The sequence below is a fragment of the Aegilops tauschii genome, chromosome 6, assembly GCF_002575655.3.
Source record: "Aegilops tauschii subsp. strangulata cultivar AL8/78 chromosome 6, Aet v6.0, whole genome shotgun sequence".
In the NCBI taxonomy this organism is placed as follows: domain Eukaryota; kingdom Viridiplantae; phylum Streptophyta; class Magnoliopsida; order Poales; family Poaceae; genus Aegilops; species Aegilops tauschii.
In genome coordinates this window covers 18,423,273-18,441,429 of record NC_053040.3, presented here as the reverse complement: position 1 = coordinate 18,441,429, position 18,157 = coordinate 18,423,273, and the positions used below count along the sequence as shown (strand labels likewise).

The 18,157-nt window shown below is 45.2% G+C and overlaps 1 protein-coding gene across 3 annotated transcripts; it reads left to right on the top strand.

Annotated features, from left to right (window-relative positions):
- The first annotated feature begins 1,012 nt into the window (after positions 1-1,012).
- Positions 1,013-17,883, top strand: LOC109764109 (cysteine-rich receptor-like protein kinase 19). 3 transcript variants are annotated; one of them, XM_040391700.3, is made up of 7 exons: positions 1,014-1,124; positions 1,206-1,328; positions 2,049-2,239; positions 2,352-2,607; positions 2,725-2,947; positions 3,034-3,154; positions 16,238-17,883. In XM_040391700.3, exons 3-7 carry the CDS (start codon positions 2,075-2,077, stop codon positions 17,657-17,659), a joined length of 2,187 nt encoding a protein of 728 aa, XP_040247634.1. In that variant the 5' UTR covers positions 1,014-1,124; positions 1,206-1,328; positions 2,049-2,074; the 3' UTR covers positions 17,660-17,883. The 3 variants fall into 3 exon arrangements, with proteins under 3 accessions (XP_073356965.1, XP_040247634.1, XP_073356966.1); XM_073500864.1 differs by lacking the exon at positions 16,238-17,883 and adding an exon at positions 10,973-11,454 and having other exon boundaries at positions 1,013-1,328; XM_073500865.1 differs by lacking the exon at positions 16,238-17,883 and adding an exon at positions 4,345-4,502 and having other exon boundaries at positions 1,014-1,328.
- The last annotated feature ends 274 nt before the right edge of the window (positions 17,884-18,157 follow it).

Genomic DNA, 18,157 nt, shown 5'->3' with positions numbered 1-18,157 from the left:
TTGTGTAATCCTTGGAGGCAGCCTCCAAGGCTAGCGTTGGTGCCAAGCTCACAAGAAGTTGCCAATTATTGGCTTGCCAAATATTGGCAATGCCAAATGTTGGCATCAAACCAATTGGCCTAATAGAGGCGACGTCTGTAATGTTTGGGGGCAGGCTCCAAGCCTTTAGAGGCAACTTTAGAGGCTGAAAAACACCGCACTGTGGGTGCTCTTATAGCTACATTGGATTGGTCGTTCAGCTTTTCTGGTGTTTAACCCTGTCTTAATTACCTGCTCTGATCTGTGGATCCATCTATTCTTGCCCTTCCTTATACCATAGCAAAGGGTAAATTTTTGTTTTCGCACTGTGTACTGTTGAGCCTATTCATAGGGTTTTGTTAATGATGGTGGAGTTCGCATCACGTTGCCACCATTTGTATGGATTTGTGGGGTGATACAAACATTTTGTCAGTATACCGAGCAGCATATATGTAGCTCAAAGCTATTATTCTCCGGTTCATAGTTTCTGCCCCCTCTGCTGTAAAATGCTTTGCAGCTAGTGCTTCTCTGAACCATTCTTGAGTTCATGGTTCAGCATAAGCAGCTAGTAGTGCTTCTCTGGACTTTGCGGCGGCAGCTGCATCAGTCCGTCGCAGAAGCATTCGTTAAAAGCGACCGTCACACGTAAATGAGTTGCTTTTACACGTTGCGTCGTCTCATCATCAGGTTCATTATTCGTTAACAGTTGCCAGATATTCAGATTCATTGCCTCCAGATCTAGGCTGTTTTGTCCATGGCACGGACGGGTGATTCGTTCTAGTCGTCATCTGTGGCATGCCGTGTCCCGGCCACCCCCGGGACCCACCTTCCCATCCCGCTGCCGACGAGTATGGCGGCCGGTGGCGATTAATCGCGACAGAGTGGCAACGGCGGCCGGCGACTAGTCGTAGCAGCTCCTGGTTGACTGGGTCGGAAGTGGTTGAGCCAGCGTGGGGTATAGAGGCCAGTGTGTGTGGTAGGGCGCAGCTTGTTTATCATCATCAATCATAAAGAAACTTTATGAACCTTTCCCTTGCATCTTCTTCCTCCTCCTCCTCTCAAAGTCTTCTTTCCGATCCCCAAATCCTGCTCATCATTACCCTCAGGTTGTCTGGATGTGTGTTACATACATCTGGCCAAAGCATAGATCAGGTCATATATAACACATCAAAGCGTTGACGCTGCAGGCTAGGCAGGCTGATCAGGTCATCGTCGTCGATCTTCCTCGAAGCGAGCGCCAGATCTCGTCGGTCTCTGCTCACCGGCCGCCTGCTTCTACAGGATTAGTTAATTACTTCGCTTCCGCCGCGGTATGTATGTACATATCTCTCTCTCTCTCTCTCTCTCTCTCTCTCTCTCTCTCTCTCTCTCTCTCTCTCTTAATTTCTACTGTGCATACATGTGTCTAGCAATACTTTTCAAACTAAATTAAACAAAGGATATGTTTATGTTGCTGAATGATTTAAATTAAAATTGCTAATTGGTTATCCCTAAACAAAGTTGCTTCCTGATAATAAGAAAAAGAATATTGTTTTTGCTGAAGAAAAGTATATTGCTGGTTTCTACTACCTTCGTCCGGAATTACTTGTCGCAAAAATGAATAAAAAGGATGTATCTAGAACTAAAATACATCTAGATACATCTCTTCCTCCGACAAGTATTTCTCGATGGAGGGAGTATGATACATCTATAATCTTGTATTGCAGATTCTTGTGATTAAGTCATCAGCTTCTCATATGTATTAGCTAAACTCAAATGTGTTGTTCCCAAAGTGGTGACTAACCTATACTATTAGGATTCAGACATGCCAATCGTTGCCTTTTATGATGATTATTATTATACTTGAGTAACTAGCTAATATGTTGTCGAAATGCATATATATAAAAATGGCATATGTACAATAATCGTGTTGGTGGACTCAAGTAACATATGTGATTGTTATTCATTCTGGATTTCATCATTATTTGCATAATCGGGTATATGCAAGGTGGACTCAAAACAATGGCATTTGTTGATCTTGTTTTTTGAAGGTACTGTGGTGTGGTATTGATTGCAAATGGATGGCCAAATTGGTATCAGATACAAAGTTGACCTAGAGCGCATGCTGCTTGATGGAAGTGCAGAGCCAACATACCTATGGTTGTCACTTTTAGAAGACATCACAGACTGTTTCTCTGATGATCAGCAAATTGGTAGTGGTGGGTTTGCAGTGGTTTATAAAGTACGTGTTATCGCTAGTAAGCTTTCTCATTCTTGATCACAATTTATCACCGCACCATGCGCGCGCGGATACACACACACAAATAAATAAAGAATACATGTTGTGAATGCAGGGAATAGTCGGAGAACGGATGGTTGCTGTAAAGAAGTTGTCCCAAACGCTTGATATGCATGAGAATAAATTTCACAAAGAGGTTGAGTGCCTGATGAAAGCCAAGCACAAGAATATAGTGCGTTTCCTAGGATATTGTTCTGACACGCAAGGGAGAATTGCAAATTATGAAGGTAAGTTTGTGATGGCAGATCTGCGCAACTGGTTACTATGTTTCGAGTATGTACCAAATGGAAGTCTCGATAAGTATATTACAGGTATGATCTAAGATTTATTCCCATACTTTAGTATTTAATATAGGTCATTATACAACCTAGCTTCTCGTATTTTGTGGTGATCCAGGTATCCCATATGTTTGCCAATTTTTTTCGTAGATTCATCTGGTGGACTTGAATGGGGTGAGCGCTACCAGATAATCAAGGGAATCTGTGAGGGCTTACTTCATCTTCACGAGAAGCATATCCTCCACTTAGATCTAAAGCCAGCTAATATATTGATTGATGATCGGATGGTACCCAAAATTGCTGATTTTGGTCTATCAAGGTGCCTGGATAAAGACCAAACCCGAGCTTTTACGTCACACCTATGTGGATCGCAGTAAGACAACCTCTTAAAAGCTCTTCCTTTTGTTCGACGTGAATCTATACTCGTGTATATTCATTGATCGGACACTCTTTCTGTAGAGGATATCTGGCTCCTGAATTCTACAGAGGACAAGTCGCATTTTTCTCGGACATATACAGTCTTGGCGTTATAATCATGGAGATACTAACAGGAGAGAAGGGGTATCCAGAAGATGAGTATGTAAGAGTTTAAGCATTTGCTCCATGTTAAGTATATATTTTCCACATAAAGCATGTTACTATTTAATTAACACAAGTTAAACTTGCATGTAATAATTGTTGGCCTAAGATGTAGCACTAACACTAGTAGGAAAAGGGGCTTTTACCCCGGTTCATAAGGGCCTTTAGTCCCGGTTCTGGAACCGGGACTAAAGGGTCGTTACTAATGCCCTAGCCCTTTAGTCCCGGTTCTTACACGAACCGGGACTAAAGGCCGTCCACGTGGCCGGTGCGGGGAGCCCAGGCAGGAGGGCCTTTGGTCCCGGTTGGTGCCACCAACCGGGACCAATAGGCATCCACGCGTCAGCACCTGGCAGGAGCTGAGGTTTTTGTTTTTTTTAAAGGGGGTGGTTTAGGGGTTTTGGGGGGGTTAATTTAGGTGTTTCATATATTGTGTTAGCTAGCTAATTAATAGAGAGAAGTGTCCTCTCTTATCTCCGAGCTTTGTCGACGCTACGTACTATATACGTATGGAGAGGAGTAGACACGCTAGCTAGTAATCAAATGAAGGAAACAGAAGATCGTCATGAACATATATATATGCATACAGAGAGAAGTGATATCGACCACCTCTCCTTCTCCGAGATATTGGTCGAACAACAAGTTCTCGTATATCTATCCGACACTACCGGCTACATATATACAATAATTATCTCTTACAATACAATCTCCTAATTATATTGTAGGAACACAGGGTCCACATAGTATTCTCCGTTTTCAGCGATCACGTGGTCAAGGAAGAATGCCGTCAATTCCTCTTAAATTCCTCGCATACGATCTGGTGCTAGGAGTTGATCCCGCTTTCGAAAAATCTAATTTGAAGAAGGGGGTCAATACATATATATATATGAATAAATGAAACTCAACACAAATGATGGTAATAAAATAAAATTGTGAATATTATTGCTTACGCACTTCATATTGTTCTTCAGTGTAGCCCCGCTCACAGTTATGGTAGCGGATGGACTCGCAAATGTAGTATCCACAGTAATTATTCCCTGGTTGCTGCCACAACCACTTTACAAGAAATAGAGGTCAATCAAACTGATAAGCAAGCATGCTAAATGGTATTGATCAAACTAGCGCTTGAATCACTAGGAGATGCGCGGAACATGCTACTATAGTACTTACTTTCGGGTGTCTAAATTGCAGCTGGTTCGGCAGTCCCGGGGCTTTTGAGGTGAATTTTCTCCAAACCCTGCCAGACAAAGAAAACAATTACTTGATATTAGGAAATGAACAAAGTTGCTGATATGATGGATAATGATCGATTTAACTTACTTCTGGAGCATTTGAGTCATGTTCGCATAGTCCTGGGGATCTTTTCGTCTCGAGTCTAAGACGGTTACTACTCCCAGCTCAAGCTTAATCTCTAGGAGAATATAGTGGAAGTTGCGCATGCATGCATAAGTCATCAATTACATTACCATAACCTGGACTAATAAAGGGAAACCGAATATGCAGAAGACAGTAACACTCACTTGAAGTTGTAAGGAAAGAGTATTATATCTTTGTTTTGATTTATTACCAACGATTGTAGCAAGTTGGCCTCGGTATCTTTGGCATGAAATTTAACCTGATAATCATCTATGAGATTTGTGTTAATGAACCCAATATCACCGATTTGTCTTTTCTTCAATTCGGCGATCTTCAATCTGCATAATATAGTGAGGATAAGTATAAATACATGCAATGAAAGAGCTGACCTATATAGAGAGACTTAATGACAGAAGTAGTACTACTTACAGACAGTAGCAAGTGATCGTTGTTTTATCGAGGGACTTTAGATTGTAAAACTGGAAGAAATCCTCAAATGGAACATTCAGCAGTTCAATTCCAACGAGGTCATGCTCCGGTTTAACTCTCAGCGTTAAAGTACTCATCCCATCAGACTCTCTGCAGGTTTTCATGTACCAATCATGTAGTCTTCGCATCATCGTGCTTAGAGATTTGACATCTTTGACGAGAGGCTTCCCATAATGGTATTTGTGTTCGTCCACCTCCATGATTTCATAATGTACATCGTCGGGCAGGTAATCTCCAAGATCAGTATAACCGGGCACCATACCCGGATCATTAGCGACGATGTCTTTTGACACCTTGAGCGGGGGGCACGATTGGTTCTCTTGTTCGCCGAGCTGGGCAATTTTTTTCCCAGCTCGTCGTTCTTTCATCCTTTTATCACTGACAGTACTTCCCGACCGCTCCGCTTCGGCATATGCCTTTGCAAGAACGCGCTCATAGTTGCCTTTTGGCGGAGAGTTTGGTGGTTTTGTTAGGGCAGCCAGAGTGCGCTTTGCTTTCACCGGATCTACCTTCTCCTCCGGAGGTGGATGTTTCTTTGCTTTGACCCCTTCAAAGAAGTTCTTCACTTCGGCTCGCACGATCTTCGCGTTCTCCTCCTCGGTCCTCTCATATGGCAACTTCTCTGGAGTCTTCAGAGAAGGACCGAATCTGTATTGCCTCCCGCCTATGGCAGCTGTACTGCTAGACGCCGGCAGAGCAGACGGAGCGGCTGCGGCTGTCTTCTTTCCTTGCTTACGAGGCGGAGGAGAAGGACTACGACGCGCTGGAGCAGCCGCAGCGGCGGCGGGTCTCTTCCGCCCTTGCTGACAAGGCGGAGAAGGAGGAGGCTGGCTGCTCTGGCGCGCCGACGCTGGCGGAGAAGGAGGCTGAGTGCCCTGATCACTCGCCAGAGGAGGAGGCGGAGGAGGAGGCGGAGTGCCCTTACTCGCCGGAGCCGTCCAGTTCGGAAGCTTGATGAGCTCCTTCCGCCATAGGCATGGAGTCTTCAGAGCTAAACCCAGCCGAGTCTCCCCTTCACCGGTAGGGTGGTCAAGCTAGAGGTCTTCAAATCCCTCCGTTATTTCATCCACCATCACCCTAGCATATCCTTCAGGAATCGGCCGGCAGTGGTAGGTTGCGCCGGGTTCAGTAGGTAAAACAGAGCCAACAGCCGCCTTGACTTTCAAGTTCTGCCATTCCTCCATAAGGTGGCAATGTTGAGACTCCGTGATAGCATCCACGGGGTAGCTAGGAGTAGCCGCATGCTCCAGATGAGGCAGCTCGGTGGAAGCCACGCTGCTTCTAAGCTGAGATGGCGGTGTAGCTTCGGGGGCAGTTTCGGCATCTCTATTGCTGTCTCGTTCCTCTAGCACTTGAACCCTTTCGTGCAGACGCTGAATTTGGATCTGCTCCACTTTTTTCCTCCTCTCCTGGGTTTTGTAACCGCCCGCGTCCGGAAAACCAGCCTTCCACGAAACGGAGCCTGGCATGCCTCGTGTCCGTCTAGGGTGCTCAGGATTCCCGAGGGCCATTGTGAGCTCATCGTTCTCTCTGTCTGGAACGAACGTCCCTTGCTGCGCTACATCGATATAGTGCTGAATCTTCTTGACGGGTATTGCAAGTTGCTCGTCCATCCAACGACACCTCCCTGATACAGGGTCCAAGGTTCCGCCAGCCCCGAAGAACCAAGTCCGGCAACGGTCTGGCCAGTTCATTGTCTGTGGTTCGATCCCTTTATCAAGCAGATCCCTCTCAGACTTGGCCCACTTAGGCCGGGCTTTGAGGTAGCCACCTGACCCCGTGCGATGGTGAAGCTTCTTCTTCCCAGCATTCATCTTGTTTGTCGCTGACATCTTCTTACTCTTTTCCGATGTCTTGTGGGCCACAAATGCGGGCCAGTGATCTCTGATCTTCTCATACCGGTCGATGAATTCAGGTGTCTCTTCTTTGTCGACAAACGTTTTCAACTCATTCTTCCACCTCCTGAATAGGTCTGCCATCTTCTTAAGAGCATGAGACTTGACTAATTGCTCTATAACTGGCTTCTCCGGATCCTCCTTTGGCGGTAGGGTGAAATTTGCCTTCAGCTCAGTCCAAAGATCATCTTTCTGCATATCATTGACATAAGACACCTCAGGGTCTTCCTTCTTAGGCTTATACCATTGGTGGATGCTGATCGAGATCTTGTCCCTAACTAGAACCCCGCACTGAGCAGCAAAAGCATCCTTTGTCCAGAGGGGTTCAATCGGTTGGCCGTCGCGCGCGATTGCTGTGATCTCAAACCTTCCATCCGAGCGCGACTTTCTCTTCGGGCCTCGTCTCTTTTCCGCAGTTGTGCTCGATCCGGAGGGCTAGAAAAAAGAAGAAAGACGAGTGTTAATTAATATGTGTACATACCAAACCAATGAATGCATCAATTAGCTAGTCAGCACAGGCTTAACTAATATATTTACCTGGCCGGACTCTGTTCGGTCACCGGAGCCGTCACCACGGGCTCCTTCTTGCACCAGCATTGGGTCACCGGAGCCATCATAATCATGTCTTTCCTCCTCCACTCTTCGATCACCGCAGCCTGCTTCTTCACCCTGTTCTTCCAGACCATCATTGTCGTTAAGATACGACAAGATATCACCTCCGGCTAAGATTATGTCCCCCAACACCTCTTCTGCTTGCTCATCTCGTCCGTGCTCCATTGTTTCTGCAAATATTACAACATGGCAATTATTACACAAACATGACAGCAGGTGGATATATTAGTGCAAACGTAGACCTAGCTTATTCCGGGTTTGGGGTGGCCTAGGCAACGCTTCAAGGGTAGGGGCGCGGCGGGAGGGGGTAGGAGACCGACATCTTTTTTTCTAGGGTTTGGGTGTCCTCGAGAGTTTTGGTCGAGCGAGAGGGCCGGGGGGTGCTCCCGTGGTATAAGTTATCACGGTCGAGAGGGGGTATACATATCAACCGTCCATCATGTCGAAGTTATCTGGGAGGGAGTTATATATATCGACAACGACGACATACATACACGGGAAAATAATGTTATCGGGGAGGGGGTATATATCGACCCCCCCCCCACGTGTTGAAGTTATCGGGAGGGGGTTTTATATCGACAACGACGACATACATACACGGGAAAATAATGTTATCGAGGAGGGGGTATATCGACCCCCCTCGTGTTGAAGTTATCCCCCCTCGTGTTGAAGTTATCGGGAGGGGGTAATATCGACAACGACAACATACATACACGGGAAAATAATGTTATCGGGGAGGGGGTATATCGACCCCCCCCCCCACGTGTTGAAGTTATCAGGAGGGGGTTATATCGACAACGACGACATATATATACGGGAAAATAATGTTATCGGGGAGGGGGTATATCGACCCCCCCTCGTGTTGAAGTTATCCCCCCTCGTGTTGAAGTTATCGGGAGGGATATATATCGACGACGACAGACCCGATAAAACATAAGAAAACGAAGAAGAAATAAAAAGAGGAGAGAAGAAGAAAGGAATAGAGGAGAGGATTGAAGAAAAAAAAGAAGAAAAAAAAGAGGAGAAGAAGAAAGGAATAGAGGAGAAGAAGAAAAAATAGAAATATTTTCTATTTTTTCTTCTTCTCCTCTATTCCTTTCTTCTTCTCCTCTTCTTTTTCTTCTTTTTTCCTCTTCTTATTTATATCTCCTCTTCTTCCTCTCCTCTTCTTCTTTCTTTCCTCTTCTTATTTTCTTCTTTCCTATCCTTCTTTTTCTTCTTCTTCCCTTCCTAGCTAGATATATAAAACTTTTCTAAAATTGTAACTTTTCCATATATAAAACTTTTCCATGTGGATCATCATTTCTCATATATATATCAAATATATATCCATTGTCATATATAAAAACTTTCTATATATGAACAAAAAACTTTCTATGAACAAAAAAACATTTTTGACATATATATTCATACATTTTGAACATCTACATACATACAAAAAAAATTTTGTTCACATATACATTATAGCCACATACACATATACATCACATATGAACAAAAAAATTAAACTAATAAAAGTAAAAAAACAGAGCCGGGGCGGCGGCTCTCACTGCGGGGGCGGCTAGGACGATGGCGACGGCGGGGGCGGGGAGGGCGCCGGCGCACGGGGCCGGGACGGGGCGGGGGCGGCGAGGGCGCCGGCAAGCACGCACGGGCCGGGCAGGGGGGCTCGGGGCGCCGAGACGGCGCGCGCGAGCAGGGGAGCACAAGGCGGGGCGGCGTGTGGGGGCAGGGCGACGGCGACGAGCACCGGGCGGCGACCCGTCGAGGCAAGGGCGCGGGGCGACGGCGATGAGGAGCGGGTGGCGACGGCGAGCACGAGCAGCCTGGCGGCGTCGGGGGCAACTGGCGAGGTATGTCGAAAATTTCCTAAGTGTGGACTTATATAGGAAAGCCTTTAGTCCCGGTTCGTGGCACCAACCGGGACTAAAGGTGGGCATTAGTCCCGGTTGGTGCCACCAACCGGGACCAAAGGCCTCTTTTCAGCAGCCCAAAGGGCGGGAAGCGGCGGCCTTTGGTCCCGGTTGGTGGCACCAACCGGGACTAAAGGGGAGCACTGGTCCCGGTTGGTGCCACCAACCGGGACCAAAGGCCTTGCGCTGCCCGCGGCCAAAAGTTTAGTCCCACCTCGCTAGTTGAGACGGGCTCGGAGTGGTTTATAAGCTCCACTGCGGCTGCCCTCTCGAGCTCCTCTCAAATGCAGGCTTACGGGCCTAATGTCACATTGTGCTGTCTGTTGGCCTATTGGGCCTTCTGCGGGCGTGAATCCTGGCCCAGGTTGGGTTTCTAGTCGTATTCAGGCCGTGGTGGCCCAATAGGTGGCAGTTTTTTAAATTTTTTGCATTATTTATTTTCTTTTGTTTTTTGCTTTATTTTTTAATTCTTTTTGCTTTTAGGTCAGCAAAATTATAAACTGTCTGTTAGTGCCATTAGTTTTAGAAAACATATAAACTTTCTATTAGTGCCATTAGTTCTTTATGAAAATTCTTTTTGCTGTATTTAGTTTTTTTATTTTCTTTTTTGCTATATTTATTTTGTTTTATTTCTACTTACAACAAAAAACTTATTGATTTTATTTTATTTTGTTTCTAATTACTTATTTATTTTACTTTATGATAATTCTTCTGCTATTAAAGTTTCTATCAAAAAAAGTTCTTTATGAAAATTCTTTTTGCTTTTAATGATTAAAAATAAAAAAGAGGCGCAATGCGCGTTGATTTGCTTCAAGCCTTTCGGAATAGTGTAGACTGCACTGCACATAGCTCGATGCAGTCTACCTTATTCCTCAAGGCTTGAAGCTAAGCAAGGTGAGCATTGCGCCTCTTCTTCATCGTCTCTGCACTCAGGGCTTATAAACCGCTCCTAGTGCCTCTCAGCTAGCGAGGTGGGACTAAAAAACTGCTTAGCTAGTAAGAACTCTAGTACCGGTTCGTGCCACGAACAGGTACTAAAGGTGCTCGTGGGGCCACAGCCTCATTAGTACCGGTTCGTGGCACCAACAGGGACCAAAGGGTGGAATTGGTCCCGGTTCGTGCCACCAACTGGGACTAATGGCCTTGCACAGCGGCGTGGTGGTGAGTTTAGTCCCACCTCGCTAGCTAAGAGAGAGCCGCACCTGTTTATAAGGTGCGGTGCGCCTGAGCTGTCGAGCTCCTCTCTAAAGCAGGCTTACGGGCCCAACCTCTCTGCACTCAGGGCTTATAAAGCATTTCAAATGAACTCTGAAAAGGTTGAAAGTTGGCATGGTATCATCATTTCATTCACATAGCATGTGCAAGAAAGTTGAGAGGGTTACGGCAAAAACTAGATGCACTTCTTGTACAAAACGGACAATGGTATCATACTCGTCTATTACAAAGTTGGCATGCTATCATCATAATAGTTGCGGGAGAAAGTCTTCACTTTTTCTTCGCTTGTGTCATTTGCTTATTGCGCCGTAACCATGGATAATCTTCATCGTTTACCAGGATGCTTGGGTCAGCCTTGACTTTGAAGGGAGGAATTTCATGAAACTTTTCATAATCTTCAGACATGTCTGTCTTGCCCTCCACTCCCACAATGTCCCTTTTTCCTGAAAGAACTATGTGCCGCTTTGGCTCATCGTATGATGTATTCGCTTCCTTATCTTTTCTTTTCCTCGGTCTGGTAGACATGTCCTTCACATAGATAACCTGTGCCACATCATTGGCTAGGACGAACGGTTCGTCAGTGTACCCAAGATTGTTCAGATCCACTGTTGTCATTCCGTACTGTGGGTCTACCTGTACCCCGCCTCCTGACAGATTGACCCATTTACACTTAAACAAAGGGACCTTAAAATCATGTCCGTAGTCAAGTTCCCATATGTCCATTATGTAACCATAATATGTGTCATTTCCCCTCTCGGTTGCTGCATCAAAGCGGACACCGCTGTTTTGGTTGGTGCTCTTTTGATCTTGGGCGATCGTGTAAAATGCATTCCCATTTATCTCATATCCTTTGTAAGTCAATACAGTCGAAGATGGTCCCCTAGACAACGAGTACAACTCATCACAAACAGTGGTGTCACCTCTGAGACGTGTTTCCAACCAACTGCTGAAAGTCCTGATGTGTTCACATGTAATCCAGTCGTCACACTGCTCCGGGTGTTTGGAGCGCAGACTGTTCTTGTGTTCATCGACATACGGGGTCACCAAGGTAGAGTTCTGTAGAACTGTGTAGTGTGTTTCAGACCAAGAATATCCGTCCCTGCATATTATTGAGTTCCCCCCTCCAAGCGTGCCTTTTCCAGTCAGTCTCCCCTCATACCGCGATTTAGGGAGACCTATCTTCTTAAGGCCAGGAATGAAGTCAACTCAAAACCCAATGACATCCTCTGTTTGATGGCCCATGGAGATGCTTCCTTCTGGCCTAGCGCGGTTACGGACATATTTCTTTAGGACTCCCATGAACCTCTCAAAGGAGAACATATTGTGTAGAAATACGGGCCCCAGAATGACAATCTCGTCGACTAGATGAACTAGGACGTGCGTCATGATATTGAAGAAGGATGGTGGGAACACCAGCTCGAAACTGACAAGACATTGCGCCACATCACTCCTTAGCCTTGGTATGATTTCTGGATCGATCACCTTCTGAGAGATTGCATTGAGGAATGCACATAGCTTCACAATGGCTAATCGGACGTTTTCCGGTAGAAGCCCCCTCAATGCAACCGGAAGCAGTTGCGTCATAATCACGTGGCAGTCATGAGACTTTAGGTTCTGGAACTTTTTCTCTGGCATATTTATTATTCTCTTTATATTCGACGAGAAGCCAGTCGGGACCTTCATACTGAGCAGGCATTCAAAGAAGATTTCTTTCTCTAATTTCGTAAGAGCGTAGCTGGCAGGACCTTCATACTGCTTCGGAGGCATGCCGTCTTTTTCGTGCAAACGTTGCAGGTCCTCCCGTGCCTCAGGTGTATCTTTTGTCTTCCCATACACGCCCAAGAAGCCTAGCAGGTTCACGCAAAGGTTCTTCGTCACGTGCATCACGTCGATTGAAGAGCGGACCTCTAGCTCTTTCCAGTAGGGTAGGTCCCAAAATATAGATTTCTTCTTCCACATGGGTGCGTGTCCCTCAACGTCATTCGGAACAGCTAGTCCGCCGGGACCCTTTCCAAAGATTACGTGTAAATCATTGACCATAGCAAGTACGTGATCACCGGTACGCATGGCGGGCTTCTTTCGGTGATCTGCCTCGCCTTTGAAATGCTTGCCTTTCTTTCGACATTGATGGTTGGTCGGAAGAAATCGACGATGGCCCAGGTACACATTCTTCCTGCTTTTGTCCAGGTATATACTTTCAGTGTCATCTAAACAGTGCATGCATGCGTGGTATCCCTTGTTTGTCTGTCCTGAAAGGTTACTGAGAGCGGGCCAATCGTTGATGGTTACAAACAGCAACGCGTGCAGGTTAAATTCCTCCTATTTGTGCTCATCCCACGTACGTACACCGTTTCCATTCCACAGCTGTAAAAGTTCTTCAACTAATGGCCTTAGGTACACATCAATGTCGTTGCCGGGTTGCTTAGGGCCTTGGATGAGAACTGGCATCATAATGAACTTCCGCTTCATGCACATCCAAGGAAGAAGGTTATACATACATAGAGTCACGGGCCAGGTGCTGTGATTGCTGCTCTGCTCCCCGAAAGGATTAATGCCATCCGCGCTTAAACCAAACCATACGTTCCTTGGGTCAGCTGCAAACTCAGCCCAGTACTTTCTCTTGATTTTTCTCCACTGCGACCCGTCAGCGGGTGCTCTCAACTTCCCGTCTTTCTTACGGTCCTCACTGTGCCATCGCATCAACTTGGCATGCTCTTCGTTTCTGAACAGACGTTTCAACCGTGGTATTATATGAGCATACCACATCACCTTCGCAGGAACCCTCTTCCTGGGGGGCTCGCCGTCAACATCACCAGGGTCATCTCGTCTGATCTTATACCGCAATGCACCGCATACCGGGCATGCGTTCAGATCTTTGTACGCACCGCGGTAGAGGATGCAGTCATTAGGGCATGCATGTATCTTCTGCACCTCCAATCCTAGAGGGCATACGACCTTCTTTGCTGCGTATGTACTGTCGGGCAATTCGTTATCCTTTGGAAGCTTCTTCTTCAATATTTTCAATAGCTTCTCAAATCCTTTGTCAGGCACAGCATTCTCTGCCTTCCACTGCAGCAATTCCAGTACGGTACCGAGCTTTGTGTTGCCATCTTCGCAATTGGGGTACAACCCTTTTTTGTGATCCTCTAACATGCGATCGAACTTCAGCTTCTCCTTTTGACTTTCGCATTGCGTCCTTGCATCGACAATGACCCGGCGGAGATCATCATCATCGGGCACTGGTTCCTCTTCATCTTCAGCAGCTTCCCCCCTTGCAGCATCATTGGGCACATCGTCTGGTTCCTCTTGATCTTCAGCAGCTTCCCCCGTTGCAGCATCACCGTATTCAGGGGGCACATAGTTGTCATCGTCCTCTTCTTCTTTGCCGTCTTCCATCATAACCCTCATTTCTCCGTGCCTCGTCCAAACATTATAGTGTGGCATGAAACCCTTGTAAAGCAGGTGGGCATGAAGGATTTTCCGGTCAGAGTAAGACTTCGTATTCCCACATGTAGGGCATGGACAACACATAAAACCATTCTGCTTGTTTGCCTCAACCACTTCGAGAAAATCATGCACGCCCTTAATGTACTCGGAGGTGTGTCTGTCACCGTACATCCATTGCCGGTTCATCTGCGTGCATTATATATAATTAAGTGTGTCAAAAACCATTACAGAACATCATGAATAGATAATTAAGTGACCAAATTAATAGAAGTTCATCATCACATTAGAACCAAAGTACATACATAGTTCTCATCTAACAATATATATATAGCTCTCCAGAGCATCTAATTAATTAAACCATACATTGAAACTATGTAAAACATTTCAATGCGAAAACAAATGCGATCATAATCGCAACCAAGGTAACAATTGATCCAACGGCATAATGATACCAAGCCTCGGTATGAATGGCATATTTTCTAATCTTTCTAATCTTCAAGCGCATTGCATCCATCTTGATCTTGTGATCATCGACGACATCCGCAACATGCAACTCCAATATCATCTTCTCCTCCTCAATTTTTTTTATTTTTTCATTCAAGTAATTGTTTTCTTCTTCAACTAAATTTAACCTCTCGACAATAGGGTCGGTTAGAATTTCCGGTTCAACCACCTCCTAGATAAATAAAATCTATGTCACGCTGGTCGGTATATTTGTCATAAACAATAAATGAATCGAATAGTTATAAAAAGATAATATATACCACATCCGAATCATAGACAGGACGAGGGCCGACGGGGGCGGATACCAAAACCATCGCACTATGTAATAAGAAGGAATAAAATAGTAAGAAAATTAGACAAGTATCTATCTAAAGTACGAATTTTTTTTCTTTCAAAAAGAAGATAAGAACAAGAGGCTCACCACGGTGTTGCCGGCGACGAGATCGGCGCGGGCGGTCGACGGCAGTGAAGACGGGAATGGGACGTGACGGGCCGCTAAACCTAGACAAATCTCGAGGAAAATGGAGCTTTGAGGTCGAGCTTCGAGAGGACAAAGCTTAACTAGTGTGGCTCGGGCATTTCATCGAACACCTCATGTGCATAGGAGGTGAGCTAGAGCACCACAAAGCCCTCCCCTCGCCGGCCAGAGAAAAACAGAGCACTGGAGTGCTCTGCTCGCGGGCGAGGGGTATATATAGGCACCTCATTGGTCCCGGTTCGTGGCATGAACCGGTACTAAATCCGGGCCTTCTGTCCCGGTTCATGCCAAGAACCGGGACAAATGGTTGTGGGCCAGGAGCGAGGACCATTAGTCCCGGTTCGTGGCTCGAACCGGGACAAATGGTTCCATACGAACCGGGACCAATGCCCACGAGGCCCCGGCCGGCCCCTTGGGCTCACGAACCGGGACGAATGCCCCCATGGGTCCCGGTTCGTGACTGAACCGGGGCTAATGTGAAAACTGCCCTGTGACCTATGCCCTGTTTTCTACTAGTGTAAAATCACATTTGTAGCACCCCGGCTTACACTTTTGTCCTTGCCATTCCACCTAAAAGGTCGAACTTATGAGGAACCATGGAAAATGCGTTTATATATGCCAAAAAAATTACCCACTTGTGGCTCCCTTACACCTGAAGTGGATTTAAAGTAGGCCGTATTTGAGAAAATTGTAGTAGCCTATATATTTTAACTCAAGACCACTTTACACATATATTGTGTTGTGTTTCATACACCAACCAACTTACCTTACCAATTAGGTCAAATAAAAGTGGGCATAGGTAAGAAATACACTTATTTTGCAACAAACACAACTGACAACTAGCTCAAGTTATAATAATGGCTATTTTTCCATTTTAGACTTTCGAACATCTCTCTCTCCCCCTCCCTCTCTCTCTCTATCTCTCTCTCTCTCTCTCTCTCTCTCTCTCTCTCTCTCTTCAAAAAAGGGGATAACTCTGTGATGCACACATCCATTTTATTAAAAAAGAATAAGTCTTAGTGACCGAGTACCAATTTTTTTTACAACAAAACACGAAAAAACTAGTCAGAAACAAGATTACAGAGCTCATCCACATAATCTCTCTCTAGTAACTATAGATCACTTATCGGCATAGTTTCCTATATAGATCTGAACTCACGATTGTAATTTTGTAGGTAGTTGAGGCTTGGATGCATCGGTTGGAGGGATCAGATCAATGCAAGATACAGTTGGAGCAAGTAAGAGTATGCATTAAGATAGGGATGGAGTGCATGGACTCAGACCCAAAGAAGAGGCCCATTGCACTTCATATAAATGACAGACTTGATAAACTGTCAAGCGTAGTCAAAACTGGCATCAACAGTTCATCAGTCGAACAACATGTTAGTTTCCTAGAGGGACAATCTGGTCAAGAGAAAATAGGAAATCTTTCATCCGAGTACCTCAGGAAGGACTTCAAGGAACATGCTGAAATAGAAGAACTTGGGGAATTTGTTGGGACACCTAGAGAAGATCATTGGCAGCTAGATCGAAAAGAAACTCCAGGCGATCAATGGCCATTATGGGGAGTGCAAGGTACAAAGCAAAATGTCATCCCAGATGGTGCAAGCATTTGTACTTTTTACTGTGGTTTGCTCTACAAGTTGATCAATTTGGACATTTTCAACATAAAAGCACGAATTAATTACATGAGGCATGGTGGGCCTGGCCTTGACTATATGAAATGTGTGAAACATTTTAAAAGGTGGGAGCTGAAGCCATTTTTGGAGGATCACAATTTAATTGGAAAAGATGGATTTGGGGAAGTTTACCTAGGCATTCATGATGGAGTACCGTTTGTAGTAAGAAAGTTTATTAGTGGTATTGGGCTAAAGAATGGAGAATTTGCCTTGGATGTTGCCTACCAATCTCAACATGTTCACAAAAATATCGTTAGGTTAATAGGCTGTTCCGTGGAATTTGACGTCCCGATGCTAGTCCTTGAGTTTCTCTCCAAAGGTAGCCTCAATGAAATTCTTCACAGCAAGAACAGGTTGCCTCTCAACTTAGCTGTGCGTTTACATATCGCTGCAGGATTAGCAGATTCTATAGCTTTTTTGCATTTACACGGGGGTATGAAAACCTTAGTTAAACCAGCAAATATACTCTTGGATGATAACTTTGTGCCAAAGATCTCAAACTTTGGCACATCAAAGTTCATTGCAAGAGACGGCAAAGACACTAGAACATTCATTGAAGACATGTATTATCTTGATGACCTTGCTTATGTGGATCCGGTGTACCTAGAAAGAGGTGTGCTAACCGACAAAAGTGATGTCTACAGTTTTGGAGTTGTCGTCTTGGAGCTTCTTACAAGAAAGAAATCCACACATGGTAAAAATAACAACTTAGTAAGTAATTTTCTTGAGAATCACAAGCAGGGGAGAAAATCAACTGAGGTGTTCGACAAGGAAATCGCAGTGGCAGGAGATCTGGAGCTTCTTGACAACCTGGCAGAAATTGCTGTGAAATGTCTTAACCTTGATAATCCGTACCGAAGACCGGAAATGAAAGAGGTTGGGCGGCGTATTGCGCTGATTCAATCCCGTAATATGTGAGTTGACAACTTGATGCACTTACATGTGCAGTTTGAACGACATGTTTGGTGTGTCTTATAAGCTTCTGATAGACACAAGCAATATGAACACATGATGGTCGACTTGACACGCATGTAACTATGTAAACAGATTTTGTAATGCTCTCCGAGTGTATATATACCACGCTAAAGCATGCCCTCTATCGAGCTGCTGGTATAAGAGAAGGATTGTTTTTTCTGCGCTTTTTAGCTGGTGTTTAACCATTGCTTACCTGGTCTGTATCTGTGGCTTCCATTTCTATTCCTACCATCATTATGATTTTATATATAGCAGCACTAGAACACCTTAATTAGTAAGTGTAGTTATTTGTTACACTGTGCACTGCTGAGTACTATATTTGTGGGGGGCTAATGCTGATCGAGTCCACTTCACTCTACAACAAACCATTTGTATGAATTTGTGTGGAGATATATGAACTTCCCGTGGGGACTAACCCCCTCTGCTGTAAAATAATGTGTG

Bases quoted from the DNA above. Each gene is read 5' to 3' on its own strand.
- LOC109764109 (XM_040391700.3), top strand. From the start codon at position 2,075: ATGGATGGCCAAATTGGTATCAGATACAAAGTTGACCTAGAGCGCATG. The intron at 2,240-2,351 runs GTACGTGTTATC...TTGTGAATGCAG, and splicing joins GGTTTGCAGTGGTTTATAAA to GGAATAGTCGGAGAACGGAT. The intron at 2,948-3,033 runs GTAAGACAACCT...CTCTTTCTGTAG, and splicing joins TCACACCTATGTGGATCGCA to AGGATATCTGGCTCCTGAAT.